Raw genomic sequence first — 15,126 nt, 5'->3', positions numbered from 1 at the left:
ACAAACACTTATAAAAAACAACAAGAGGGAGCATGTACAGGTTGAAAAAGAGAGGACCGAGGACAGAGCCCTGAGGAGAGAGTGCGGGGGCTGGAGGAGAAGCCCTTTGTGGAGACAAAGTGGAACTGGTGTGAGAGATAGGATTTGAACCATTCAAGATGAAACATCCTCCTGATGTGATTGATGCTACATTAAATGTAAGTATTATTATATGATTAAAGGATAAATAGCTAAGATACATTTACTATATATTACTTTACCTTATAAAGTGCTAGAGATCTATGACATAAGGGGTGAATCAAATGCAAGGATTATTTATATTATGCAAACAAAAGCACAAGGTATGGTTGTATGCTTACAGGTGTGCTTATCAAAAGCACAAAAGCATGAGTTTAGGAGGAACTTTTTTCCTGAAGGTGTGGTTGAAGTAAATCACATAATATAAGCGTAAATTTGGTGATTTTACATAATGGATAGGGCCTTGCGGAGGAAACCATAGGCATAGATCAGTTGGGCTGAATCGCTCCATGAATATGTTAGCAGATATTTAATATTAGGGAAACTTTGATGTGTGAGGTTTGGGTTGGAGAGATAAATAAATAAAACGCAAGTTGTGACAGTAAAATTGGTGCTGTTTTTTGGGATACTCCCAATTCTGTCCCTGAAATTAATGTATAATTCAGCTAAAAGATATCACTGTACTGGCAGCATCTGTTTCAAGGGAGGTTTGTGGATTGCTTTTGGGTGTGTCTGAAGTCCAGAGAACCTTATCCTCATGTACCAATCAGGAAACAGGGACTGTCTTTTTTGTTTCAAAATAGTGGGTCGAAGCAGGATGGAGATATGGGGATGCTTCGAAAATAAGTTTTTGATTGAAAAGCTTAAGAAGAAATGATAATTTTATTGCCCAAAATGTAATGGGGAGAAAAGAAAGAGGTTGTAGTGTTACAAAATTTTGCTGTGAACAAAGCAAAATTGGGTTAATTTTCTTTTTTTGGCAAATAGAAATGAATTCACTTGTGTGAATTGCCATTGTTTTTGTGAAATGTGTAGTTTGTATCATCCGTTTGTGACTTTCTATCATTTGTTTTTATGGTAAGAAAAATTGTAACTGAAGTTTGTTTCATGTTGAAAGGATATGTAGTGTTATTAAATTCAGGAAACTAGTAGTGCTGAACCTAAGCTTCACAAAGGCTATCTTAATTTTATGGAACTCCGTCTCGCAGTCCCTCCACCTCACCACCCCCATCCCCTTACCCTCCTTCAAGATCCATCTCAAGACCCTCCTCTTCGACTGTGCTTTCGATCTCCCTACTTCCTCGCCCTCCCCGACCCCAACCCTCAGCTCAGGTCCGTAACTCGTCTATCCAGCCATGAAAATTACAAGTGTCATTTTGTTATTGTTGTTACTTGTGATAGTTATGTCGGCTTATAAAATGTTTTCAAAGAGATGTTTTACTGTTCAGCTCGGATGCTAAGTTTCCAAAATGGACCTCATTCTTCAAAGTGTGGAATCTGAGCTCAAAAATTCCTGGGACTTCCCCAAAAGTTTGTTTCCTGTTGGAAAGGATGTGCAGTGTTTCTAAAATGCCCCTATTTTCTCCTATATTCAGGAAATTTGCAGTTGCGGAGCTGAACATAAGATACTCAACCTTTGTGAAGCTTAATTTCATAGAAGTGACCTGAATAATTATATTGGTTTTAAGATGTTTTCTTAATCTTCAGGTTTGGTTTATTTTATTCTTGAACCAACCATAAACTCATTAAACAATATATTTTCAAAAGTCCTGGGGTCCCCAGCCCCAAATTCCATCAGTCAAATGTCATTAATGACATCTCAGGATGCTACAAAACATTTTATGTGGTCTGCAGATGAAGGGAAATCTGCATACTGATGCCCCATCCATACTTTGGATGACTGTTTTGAGACAAGTGGTCAATACTTCACTATTAATAAACATACGTTACTGCAAAAAAATCCTTGTACTGATATTCTCAGTTCAACTGATGAAGATGCAGTGTGCATCTATATACATACAACCTGGGAATGGAAGTGTTTACTAGTCAAATGGACAAGACAATACTTAAACAAAGTTGTATTTATTACAAATTACAAAATGAACATTCTGGCCAAAGGTTACAAAAAATGTTATTCCTGGAACATTCTTCAATGTTTATCCAGCAGATGACTTTTTCCCTAAAAAGTCTCTGTGGAGTGGACTCCCTGTGGAGTCCTGTAGCTCAGTGGTTAGAGCACTCGCTTGGCAAGCGAGAGACCTGAATTCAATTCCAGGCAGGGCGAAACCTTGGGCAAGTTTCCTTACGCCACACGCCTAATAATAATCCCTCCAAAACCAAAAACAATAATAAATTGGTCATTTTCAATCTACGACTGTTTGTGGGACATTGCTGTGCGCAATTGGCTGCCGCGTTCACCCACAAATATACAGTCAATTCACTTTACAGTGTGTTCTGTGAAGCGCTTTGGGACGTCCTCCCGACGTGAAAAGCGCTATAACAAATGCAAGGATTATTATTATTATTATAAAGATTCATTACAACACTTCAATGCATTCGCATAGTATCTAATTCACAGCTTATATAAATTCTTTGAACACTGTATATATACAATATAGTAGCATTTAATAAAATGAGAATGACTGTTGTGCCAATAAAGGTTATGTACAGAAGCAACATGTATTTGGTGATTTGTTGAAATTTCCTAACCTCATTGTAAAGACAAGATTTACATTGATTGTTAGTTGGAGCTGTGAACTCTGAGCCTACCTCCTGGTACAAAACTGCCATCAATTCACACAAAAGCCCCTTATTTCTGCTATCCATGTTGCATTTACTTGTATACAAAACGGTGAAAAACCACGTTGAGAGAATGATCTGAAAATGGTGAAGGGAGCAATGAAAGGGACTGAACATACAGCTTTTCAGAAAGCCACCACAGGTGGAATTGTCCTCCAGAGCTGCAGATATTAATGGTTCAATTCTGAAGCTCGACACAACTTTTGGCCTCAACATTTTGGCTGCAGCCAGCAAACAGAAAACATCAAGTCACTTTTCAACAACAGGTCTGCACTTAAACTCTAAACTGACTAACAGAATATTGTCTTGCTCCCTAAATGATTCTCCTTTCTACTTCAGTCACACGCTGAAAAGTTCTCTTGTCTCTGGTTCTCCTGATAGATGGGGTTGTGTGTGGGGACTGAACAGGTCTCCTCATTGCCTGGTCACTTCCACCTTCCATTCTACTGTCTGAGGAAGCCTAGCTTTTTATTGCCTGAACCATCCTGGATTCCTCACTGGGCCTGTCCCACAACCAAAGGCCTGAGCCTGTCACCATGCTGCTTCCTTAGCCAAATAAGCGTCTCCCAGTCTCTACCAAAGCAGACAGGAAGGAGCTGAAGTGATAACTAAATAGCATAAACAACTACAAACCCCAATGTTTCCCCCCAAATAAAGATAATCTAGATAAAGTACAAACCATCCTCTCTCCTCCAGGAGTAGGGGAGGCTGCTGATGACCAGACTCAGGCCATGTCGTTAAGGAACTTACAATCAGCCTCAGAGGCTCTTTCAATGGGAGCTCATTGACATCAGTTTGCTGCAACCCAATAAATCTCTCACTGCTGAATAACTGGATGCTAAGGGAGCTGGAGTGAACATTAGGACGCTTCCAACACACTTAAAACAGATTAAGATGCTTCAACTTTTAATGAACTTGGATCTTTAACTCCTTAACAGCTGAGGAGCTCTGCTGTGTTTGAGGTTCTGTGAACTGCCTTGTGTGTGGGGCCATTGTTCGGAAGATACCCTCACGAAAAAGCCTTCTTAAAACCAAAGCATTTGCCACCTGTTTAGCGCCTCAATGTGGCAAATCGTCTCCAGGTAACCTCTGGCAAATACAGCGGCTGTATTTTGTGGCTAAAGCGGCAACCAGTTCACAAACAGAGAGGTCTCGCAAACAGCCACGAGGTGAACGAGCAATTCATCTGGAGAACTGTCAACCAGCAAACTGGGAGAATCTCACTTCTCCTTCCCAATCACAGAACCTTTTAACATTCGTTTAAACAGGCTCAGAGGATTTAAGTTGGTTCAATATTTCATCTGAAGGGGGCCATCTCCGACAGTGCAGTGCCCACCCCACCACACTGCACTGGAGGGCCAACCGAGTGCCAGCTCAAACCGGAATGTCCCAGCTCCACTGACTGAGCAGAAGGTTTGATGGGGTTGACAAACTATATCTGTGGGAAAATAACTGGGAGCTTGTGAAAAGTGCTGAGCTTGGTGTCTCGCTGAGGGTTAGGGAGACCATTGTTGGCAGGCGAAGGGTTAAAGTTCTTCAATTCCTACAACTATGGTGTCAAACATCTGGAAGCAAGTCTTGTCATTGGAACCATCTCTGACACGATAGGACTTGATACAACACTCCAGCCAGGGATAGCCTTCTGTCAGGAGAAAGACACATGATAATAAAAAATATTATTGTGAAATATATTGTCATAACAACAATTATTATTATAATGATCACATTTAATATCACATCATCAAAATGTCCCAAAGTGCTTCACAAGTTGTTATGTAAAGTACAGAGACTGGTTATTTGTAGGTGAACGCAGAAGCCAATTTGCACACAGAAATGTCCCACGAACAGCCATGAAGTGAGTTATCAGTTTTATCTGGGAGATTGTTGGCCAGGATGGGAGCCTGCTGACTGCACATGAGGCGAATCTCCACAATCAGCCTCTTAGTTCCCCCCACCGTCTTTCCTTTGTGCTATGGTATCTTTAACATCCACAGGACCTTGGTTTAACATCTCATCCGAAGGGCAGAACCTCCTACAATGTAGAGCTCCTCCCAAGTATTGCATCAGTGTCAACATAAACTATATGGGTTCCACGTGGGGCTTGAAACCATAACCCTCTGACTCAGAGCTGACATTTGGAGGCAAATTGGCCTAGGTGTAGTGACTGTGTAGTTGTGTGTACTTGCCTCCCCCCCACCCCACTTTATCTCTTCTCATTCTCACCCATGTGAGAAGCAATGGCGGGTAACCCAAGAAGTGAGTGACCAATTTTATCTGGGGGATTGTCGGGCAGGACACTGGGAATGGTGTTGCAGGATCTTTTAACAAATGACCTCAATAAGCACAGATGGTTTAACATTTCATCCAAAGGACGGTGCTGGGGGAAGGAAAGAAGAGTTTCGAAGAGATTGTGACAACAAGCTGTATCTCACAATCCACAGCCCTTTACCTGGGCCCTGCTTTGAGGGACATAGTGTCTCCAGAATTCTTCTCAGCTTTTCCTGCAAGGACTCGTCTCCCACGACGTCAGACGCTGGAATCCCGAAGAATTTTTCCTAAAGGATAAAGGAAATCCAAATGAATGAGGAGTGCACAGTCTGCTCCATCCCTCATCACCAGCTCAGGGAATGATCTTGAATGAGACGAGGGAGGGAGCGAAGGATGCAGTTCCAAAGAGTCGGTTCAGATAGGCTGAAAATCTGCACAATCTCCAAACTGCAATCAGCAATTTCCTGTACGGAGGAATGTGAGCATTGGTTATTAAGTTTGTAGCTTTCGTCACTGAACATCAGAGGGTCAACCTGATTGAGGGTCTGAGATTTAAAGGCTATAAATATATTTAACAGGATGTAAATATGAGAAATTATTTCCACTGGTCAATCATTCACACAATACTCTCTTGATGAGGTAAGCATCCCTCTGGAGAAATTTCCAAAAGTAGGTAACATACTTATGTGGAACTTGGTCTGTTTTGATACTCTTAAGCACGTGATGGCTTTTTGCAAATGTCAGACACGGTGATGGATTTCCACTTTTCCTGCATGGTGATGGGTTTCCACGTCGCAAACACCCGGCTGATAAAAAGACAGAGCTACTCACCGCTTCATCCCACAGCAGTGCATCCAGACTGCCTGATCCGTCCGAGAGGGTAAACTTCATGACAAACACATAGTGCAGCATCTGAACACCTAACACTGGACAAACAGAGCCTGTTACACAGCACCCCACACACAGCCTGTCCGTCCAGTGTCTAAACACCTAACTCTGGACAGACAGAGCCTGTTATACAGCCTATCATGCACGTAGACTGTTTCACAAAATTACTATCATTAAAAGTGCTGAATTTAGAAATCTGCCAGGTTCACATTTCTTATCGTGAGAATTACTGCAAAATTATAACAACTCGCACTGGTAGCTTCTTGCAGTGCTTAAGATTATACCCTGAAGTCTTTAGCCTTTTCTGTAAAGCACAAAACAGAAAGTTTTACAACTTCTCTCTGGTTGATTATGGTGTGTTACTGTAATGGTTATTCTTTATCTTTCAAGCCCCTGTATCAAAGACGTTCTGTAAAATCCACCATCACAGTCAGTATCTGTGGTCCCTGTTAATTAAAAATAGTGTTCTCAATGGCAAGCTATGCAGTTTTAGCTGGTTAGACTCCAGCAGTGCAGTCGTACCCCAACGTGCACTCTGGTGTCGGTGTTAGCTCTTGCCAACCTATGCCTAATGCTCTCCAGAATTAGGTAAGCAGCATCCCTCCAACAATCTATCTCTGCGATTTTCATGTGTAGGTGGGATGCATGCGAATCTCAGCTGGGTTTGGATACTCTTAAGCAGGGTGATGAGTTTCTACATGTGTCAAGACACCTGGTCAACCCCAAAAAATCCAGTGGAAAACCACCCACTCATTCAGTCTCTCCACTGACAGCAGCACCAGAATGAAACCAGAACTGTGTCTTCCGTGTGAGAAACTACCCAATCCTGTAGTGTTGATATTTTTCATGCAGGTGCCTGAGCTGAGTGAGACCCAAGGGAAGGAGTTTGTGATGGTTACTACGGTTACCTCTAGCGATGGCTGACGCTTTCCATGGCTCTCCTGAGGGCAGTGACTGAAGGGCATCCACTGGTCGAGGTGTGGAACAATTCTTGCATCTGAAAAACAAGGAAAATTGTTGAGAGCCTTGTTCTCAACCCATGCCCATCACTCCAATTCTCACCAGGCTTCACTGCCTCCCTGTCTCCTAACAGAATGACTTCAAGGTTCTCAACCTCACATGCAAATCTCTCTCACACACCTTAAGACTTCGACCCTTAAACTTAAACTCTTTGATGGTTCCGATAGTCATATCCCCTCCGACTTCTCCCTCGCTTGGTGTCTAACCCCATCACTGGGCAGCAGTCCCGAGCTGCCTGTATACATGAAGACGGCTGTGTAAACACTGACTGTTCTTGTTGAACTTCTGATCCTCAATTCCCCTCGGGTTCAGTGCATGCCAAGGAGATGGTTCTTGTAACCTCTCCCCACCGCCACTCAACCCACCTCCATCTCCTACTGCTCTTGGAAAAAAATTTCCCCCCATTGGAAAAATGCTCCACACCCCCCGGTCTGGCCCGCCCTACCAACAGCCCCCACTCTTTCAGCCCCAACCCTTTGGAACTTCATCCCACATTCCCTTTGCCTCACTCCCTCCCTTGTCTCCTTCAAGGCAGGTCTCAAACCCTCCTCTTCGACTGAGCCTTCGGCCACCCTCCTACACTCCACTCTGCCCGATCCCGAACCCCAGTTCGGCTCCAAATACCTGACTCTCCAGCCCCTTGGGACATCCTCCCGATGTGAAAGGTGCTACACAAATGTAGTTTTGTATTGTATTTATATAGAGGAGAATCCCAGTCAGCGAACGTGACAAGAATCCCAGGGTCTTACTGGAGAAACGTTAGGATGAAGAAAACCCTTCATCCCATCCCGATCTGATCCCTCCAGAACACCCACCTGCCATCCCCTCCTCACAACATCGAGCTGCTTTTTAATTGAATCCCAGTGTCCTGGTCTCAACAACCCTTCCTGGCTCCTTGCTCCCACCTTGGCTGCTCTGAGATGCTGCCCCGTGTGTAGGGCACTGGATAAATACAAGTTGTTGTTGTTTCTCGGCACTCTGCTAACAGCTGCTAACATGGTAGCAGTTTCACCCACAACATTACTTCTATATTTCTGAGTGAGCTACGAGCCCCGACGTGGGGCTTGAACCCACAAGCTCCAACCTCAGAAATGAGAGTGTGAGCGACCGAGCCGGGCCGTAACAGGGATTAATCGGAGTTTCTGTGAACGTTACCCGTAATGCCATTTCCGGCCTTCAATCACGAAAGGGACGGAGCAGTCCATCAGCGTCAGCTGTTCGGAGCGCCTGCAGACAGGAATGACACTCCCAAATCTCCGGGACAGTCTGTGCAGCTCCCGCACTGTGACCCCTGAAAGTCCAAATCCAAATCACCATCTTGCTTCCCACCAGGAATCTCAGTCCCCATCCCATCCGCTCTGGGAATCTCAGACAACATTTCACCCCACAGCAGTGCCATGCACGATTGCTGGGCATGTTGGGGTCGGCCTTTGCTCTTTGGGTCCCGTTGACATATGATCCAGTGTGGATGGTTCCTACCTTCCGCCAGGATGGCCTTGCTCTCTGGTGCTTCCTCCTCCCCGTTGGCCAGGACAATGTGAGCTGCCATCAGTTTCTCCGGACTCAGTGAGTGCCAGGTCACTGTCTGGTACCAGGGAGCGGGGCACAGGGCAAGGCTGGGGAGCAGGTCCGGGACCCCCCTCAACACTGCATCAACCTCCTCCCTCTCTGGAATCTCCAGCCTGAGGGGCAACACAGCAGACATCACACCATAACGCAGTACATTGGGGGGGTTTTTGGGGTTACCGACACACAGCACCAGGGGAAACACATTGCGGTGAGGTAGGGGTGGGGGGGGTGGCAGACATGCTGGTGCATGTGACTTTACGCAGGGCCGTGATGGGGTGTGAGTTGCACATTGTGGTGTGGTTGTGTGGCACATTGTGGTGTGGGGGTGTGGCACATTGTGGTGTGTGCGGGTGTGGCACATTGCGGTGTGTGTGGTGGGGGTGGGGGATGAGTGACATATTGTGGGGGGACAGGGGTGGGGTGAAGGGGGAGACCATATCATACCAGGCCTGGCAGGCAGGACAGTGCAGTTTGACAGACTGATGCAGGCCTCGGGGTTGGAAGTCCATCAGCTGGGCTCGGATGCGGTACTTGCAGGGGGGCTCCTGGCTCAGCACGGCCCCCAGCGCTGTGGCCGCGATGTGCTGGTGGGCAGTGAGCACTGTAACACACACACACCAGCCCTCAGCTCAGCTTCCCACACACGCAGCCCCGCCAGCCCGGCATGAACGTGTCTGAGCAGGTCAATGACTCAACAACAACAACGCCTTCACGCGGGCAGCGTCCCGGAACACTTAAAATGACTCAATCACCATCGACCATCAAAATCTCACCATCCTCCTTGAGGGGGAGGAAATCCGAACGTGGGGACCCCAGAGTGTGTGTTGGGGTTAACTGCTGGAGTAAAACCAGCGATAAACCGCTGCGTTTGCCATTGAGAGTACTGACAGGCAAGCCTCTCATCCAGTGAAGGCGTCTGACCTGGCTCCAAGGTGACGTCAATGTAACCCTGGAACCGAGCCAGGCCTCAGGGGCGGTCTCTAGTCCAGTTCCCGCGCCAGGCTGGCCCGCAGTACAACTGCTGATGACAGCACAGCCTGGACTTGGAAGGACAGACGGGATCTCAGTTTAATGTTTCGTCTGAAGGACGGCACCTCCGCCAACGTAACCTCCGCCACCGACCCTCAGCACTGTATTGCAGTGCCATCTTAGACTGTGTGAGTTCAAGTGCTGATGTGACAACTTTCTGATTCTGAGGCAAGAGTGTTACTAACTGAGGCAGAGGTGGCAAAGCCTCTGACGATCCCAATATGACGTGACAGATGCTCACCTGCGGCAGATTCCTCCTGGCAGCGCTGCTCGGGCTTTGATGCACCTTTAGTCTTTTGGCAGTTGTTAGTCGATTGGCAGGTCGCTTTTCCGAGTGATAATAAAGTATAATAAGAATAATTTGGTCATTCAATTCATGACTGTTTGTGGGACACTGTTGTGTGCGATTCGTCCACTAAATATACAGTCAATTCACTTTACACTACATGTGAAGCATTTTGAGATGTCTCGACGGTGTGATAAGGTGCTATATTAAATGCAAGCATTATTACTATTATTTATCTTTAGGTCCTGCGAGGTTAGACAACAGTGGTTCAGTTCATGGAACCTCGCTCAAGTTGTTTGTCTCCCACCCACAAGTTGCGCGATGGAAGATTCCTTCCACAACTCCTTCACCGAAAACTGGACTTCTCCTCGCGTCAGGATAAGGGAGACCCAGCTGGGAATCTCTCACATAAATTGGGGCGTCTTCTGGTACTGGAACTCACTCCAAACATGGTACAGAGATCCAGTGGTGAGCGAGCACCAGCACAGATGTGATGGGGAGAGAGCAGGGGAATGGGATTAGAGTTGAGAGCTCCAGTGGTGAGCGAGCACCAGCACAGATGTGATGGGGAGAGAGCAGGGGAATGGGATTAGAGTTGAGAGCTCCAGTGGTGAGCGAGCACCAGCACAGATGTGACAAGCTGAATACTCTGTGTTTATCTCTGCATCTTGGTGCTGTGGAGTCTGTGGGAATGAAACCCTCTGCTGGTGAAAGGATATCGATCAAATGCTTGGGATCATAGAGATATACAGTGCAGAAGGAGGCCATTCGGTTCATCAAGTCTGCACTGGCTCTCCGAGTTAACTGTTTATTCAATCCTACCACCCTGCCCTATCCCTATACTATCAAGCCTATACCATCAAGCCTCAGTGTTCACAGTCAGGAAGCCAGTGGGTGGTCTCGCGAGAGACAAAGAAACAGCGTTCCCTTAACACTGGGCACTCACACTGTCTGATCCCTCCCACTCTCGGCCCTGTCTCTCCCTCTCTCTATTCCCCCCTCGCTCTTTCCCTCCCACTCTTTCTCTCTTTCCTTCCTCTCTGTTACTTCCTCTCTCCCTTTTACTCATTCCCTCTTCCCCCTCTCGCTTTCCTCCCTTCCTCCCTCTCGCTCATTCCCTCTCACCTCTCCTGGACCCAGCAACGCACAAATGTGGGCTGTGGGGCAGTCTTATGCAGCCTGTGTGACAGCTGCAGTGTAGATTTCAAGATCCTCATCCTCACCTACAAGGCCATTCACGGCCTTGCTCCCTCCTACCTCTCCAACCTACTATCCCCCTACCTACCTGCCCGTACCCTCCGTTCCTCTGGCTCCGGTCTGCTCCACGTCCCCCGCCCCAACCGCCCTACCATCGGTGGTCGGGCCTTCAGCCTCTCAGCCCCCAGGCTCTGGAACTCCATCCCCAGTGCCTTCGCCTTGCTTCCTCCCTTTCCTCCTTCAAGGCCGGTCTCAAAACCTTTCTCTTTGACCATGCCTTCAGCTCCCCTCTCGACTCTCTTCCTCCTCCTCGCTCCCTCCCTTCCCTCCCTCACCCTGACCATTTCCCCCCTCCTCTCTCCCTCCCTTCCCTCCCCTCACCCTGACCATTTCCCCCCTGCTCGGGTCATGACCCAACTGTGCAGCGCCTTGGGACGTCCTCCTGACGTGAAAGGCGCTCTATAAATGGAATCTTGTTGTTGTTGTTGTTGTTGTTGTAGAGGATGAGCTGCTGTGTGGGTCTGCAGGCCTCAGGCCAGCAAAGCCTCTCTTACCTGCGGGTGCTGTGGAGATGTTCAGAGCCTCCATCAGAGACAGATGGGCCAGGCTGTCCGCATCGTTCCTCACCGCAGCCTCCAGAGACCTGCACGAAAAAGTAATATAATACGGATCCTTGCATTTGATACAGCGACATCACAGTATTGAGACGTTTCAAAGCTCTTCACATAATATATGGTAAAGTGGATTCATTGTCTATTTTTGGGGCAATACACAGTAGCCAATTGTGCAGAGCAGTATTCCACAAACTGTGAGGAGATGTTACCTGACTCTAATGTTAACACCTGTTTGGGTTCCTTCACCAGAGGGAAGGCTCGTCCAATAGCCAAGTTGTTAATTGGATTGGGTTGGGGGAGGGGAATGAGGTATTTCTGCGCCCTCTCTTGGCTATCGCCCGCTCACCTTTGTAACCGTTTGCTGTCGTGGCTGTCTGCGGGAAGGACAGAGACACCGCGACCATAGGAGGTCCCCCCGTGCAAGTGAAGCTCTGTCACCTCGCTCCCCTCTGGCAACTTGAGGTGGATGTTGTGGAGCCTGAGGTACGCCCCCACCTGCCAGGAAGGAACCAGAGTCTTGCTGCCATCACCGTGCCGCTGGATAATGCACTCCACCCACACACCCCCCTCCAGCCCGCTCATCACCACCCCCACCACACCCCCACACCGACAATCCCCATGTAACCTGCAGTATATCCAAATACGTAATGGCAATTGCTGGAAAGTTCAGTGACTGTATTGTGTGGGTGAATGCAGCAGCCAATTTACCCACAGCAAAGTCCCACAAACAGCCATAAAGTGAGTGACTGATTTTCTCTGGGGGATTGTTGGCCAGGATACCGGGAAACTCCTTTCTGTTTTCCCAACCTTGTCCCGGGATCTTTAAGGCGCCTCCACTCCTCCCCCACCCCCCGAACGAGGAACCTACATGCATATGCTTCCATGCTCCCTCGGTAAATGCTTTGCTGCCTCCTCCAAAGCCACAGTGTCCCCCATTTTGGTGTCATTCCCAATCCTGAGATTTTCCCCAGTGTTGGGAGAAGGCAGTGATCGATGCAGTGTTTGCAGTACCGGGCAATGTCCGCCAGGGAGAACCAGAGCTACTCACAGACACACCACCATTCGACCCAGTCTTGAACACGTCAAAACATCTCAAAATTACTATCAAGTGTAGTGGCTGTTGTTTTGAAGGCTGATAAGGCAGAGCTTGATAATTATCATAGGTCATGCTTCGAATGAGATGTTAAAGCTTTCCTAAACCTGCCTGTGTATGTTCAGTGTTAAAGATCCCAGGGCGCTGTTGGAAAAGAGAAGGGAGTTTCTCAACAATTGCCAAGGTAAAACAATTACTCACTTCATGGCTGTTTGTGGGATATGGTTGTGCATGGGTTTGATGTTTTATTGTTTCAGCAGTGCCTGTACCACAGCATGTGTTTGCTGTGAGTGTGCGTGTTCGTGTTGCTGTGTGTGTATGTTTGCTGTGTGGGTGTGTGACGTGTGTGTGTGTGTGACGTGTGTGTGTTTGCTGGCAGTGTGTGTGTGATGTGTGTGTGTTTGTGGTGTGTGTGTGTTGGCACTGTGTGTGGTGTTTGTGTGTTTCCTGGCAGTGTGTATGTGTGTGTGTTTGCTGAGGGTGTGTGTGTGTGTGTATATGTGTGGTGTATGTGTTTGCCGAGGATGTGTGTGGTGTTTGTGTGTTTGCCGAGGGTGTGTGTGGTGTGTGTGTTTCCCTAAAAAAAAACTCTCTGCGCCCCCCCCCCCAGGGCTCACATCAGAGCCCACTATGGTCCTGTTGCGTTTGCTGCCCCAATCTACGGGATAATGCCATCCACCTGACCGCTCGCTCCCGGTCCCCGCGTGCGCACTATGGCTGCCGCTTTGACCCGAGCCCCCTCACCCCCTCCCTCCCTCCCCTCCTCTCTCCCCCCAAACCCTCCCCCCTCTGCATCTCTCCCGCTCTCTCCTCCTCTCTCTCCGTCCCTCTCGTCTTCTATCCCCACTTGACCCTCCCACAACCTCCCTCTGCTCCAGCCTGGGAATCCTCCGCCGGGCTCACCGTGGCACTCGGCGTTGGCTGTCCAGCAGCAGCCACACCGACTGCCCCATTCCCCACCACACTCGCCACCCACCCCGGACACAGACCCGGGGAGTCAACCTCTCCTCCCTCATCCCCATTCCCCCCACCCCTGCCTCACAACCTGGACCCCCTCCCCTCCCACACACCCTTCTGTCAACCGCTCCCTCCACATCGGACTGCAAAATGTCCGCTCCCTCTGCAACAAGGCCCTGGTCATCAACGATCTCATCCTTGATGAGAACGTTGATATCATGGCCTTAACAGAAACCTGGCTCACCCCAGGCGACACCTTCCCCCTCACGGAGGCCACGCCACCCGGCTACACCTCCCACCACATCCCCCGCCCCAACCGCCGTGGCGGTGGTGTTGCCCTTATCTCAAGGACACCACTTGCCCTATCCCCTTACTCCACTGGCTCTTTCCCCTCCTTTGAGCACCTCACCCTCTCCCACCCCTCATTCCTCTCCCTTAAAATCCTCCTCCTCTACCGGCCCCCTAAAACCTCTCCCACCTTCATCTCTGACATTTCAACACTCCTCACATCTCTTTGCCTCTGCTCTGATCGCCTCATCATCCTGGGCGACTTTAACCTACACTTCACCCCCTCCTGCTCCATCTCCACAGACTTCTCTTCCCTGCTCTCCTCACTCAACCTCTCCTTACACATAAACTCCCCCACTCACAGTCACGGCCACCCACTCGATTTGGTGATCACCCGGGGCCTCAGTGTCTCGGATGTCACTATTACCGACAAGGCCATCTCTGACCACTACTTCATCTCCTTCACCACCTCCACCCCCCTCCCCACCTCCACCAGACCCACCACCATCTTCTACCGCCCTTGGAAGAAGTTACCCCCACAATCCCTAACCGATGCCTTGGAGTCCTCTGAACTCCTCTCCCTCTGGCCTTCAACCCTCACCGACCCCTCTTCTCCTCTCTCCCTCCTCCACAATACCCTCTCCTCCACACTCGATACTCTTGCCCCCATCACTTCCCGCACTGTCTCCTACTCCCGCTCCTCCCCCTGGTACACCACCCACCTCCGCTCACTGAAAAGCCAGGTGCGGGCTGCTGAACGCACCTGTGTCAAATCTGGCCTAACGGTCCACCGACAAATCTGGCTGGACCTCCTCAAAATTTACCGCTCCACTCTAGCCTCGGCCAAGTCGTCCTTCTACTCCAGGATAATCCTGGTCAAACCAAAAAACCCTGGTCAAGGTCACCAATGATATCCTGACCATCTGTGACCAGGGCTCCCTCTGCCTCCTCGTCCTCCTCGACCTATCGGCAGCATTCGATACGGTCGACCACGCTATCCTACTCCACCGCTTGTCCTCCCACCTCAACCTTCAAGGCACTGTCCTTGAGTGGTTTAGGTCGTACCTTTCTCACCGTCTTCACTTTGTCTCGACGAATGG

At 48.6% G+C, this 15,126-nt stretch overlaps 1 protein-coding gene across 1 annotated transcript in view; it reads right to left on the bottom strand.

The window, feature by feature from the left end:
- Positions 1-2,093: 2,093 nt before the first annotated feature.
- pot1 (protection of telomeres 1 homolog) overlaps positions 2,094-15,126 on the bottom strand; it is a 29,390-nt gene continuing 16,357 nt past the window's right edge. The window contains exons 11-20 of the mRNA XM_042335715.1: positions 12,035-12,183; positions 11,629-11,717; positions 9,833-9,916; positions 9,007-9,163; positions 8,473-8,675; positions 8,149-8,284; positions 6,882-6,970; positions 5,917-6,011; positions 5,267-5,372; positions 2,094-4,459 (exon numbers count right to left, since the gene is read on the bottom strand). Of these exons, the coding sequence (XP_042191649.1) occupies positions 4,344-4,459; positions 5,267-5,372; positions 5,917-6,011; positions 6,882-6,970; positions 8,149-8,284; positions 8,473-8,675; positions 9,007-9,163; positions 9,833-9,916; positions 11,629-11,717; positions 12,035-12,183 (1,224 nt within the window). The 3' untranslated portion in view covers positions 2,094-4,343. The remainder of the gene's footprint in view (positions 4,460-5,266; positions 5,373-5,916; positions 6,012-6,881; positions 6,971-8,148; positions 8,285-8,472; positions 8,676-9,006; positions 9,164-9,832; positions 9,917-11,628; positions 11,718-12,034; positions 12,184-15,126) is intronic.

The sequence above is a fragment of the Callorhinchus milii genome, unplaced genomic scaffold, assembly GCF_018977255.1.
Source record: "Callorhinchus milii isolate IMCB2004 unplaced genomic scaffold, IMCB_Cmil_1.0 Scaffold5, whole genome shotgun sequence".
In the NCBI taxonomy this organism is placed as follows: Eukaryota; Metazoa; Chordata; class Chondrichthyes; order Chimaeriformes; family Callorhinchidae; genus Callorhinchus; species Callorhinchus milii.
The sequence above is the reverse complement of the archived record's forward strand: the minus strand, read 5'-3'. Positions and strand labels throughout refer to the sequence as shown.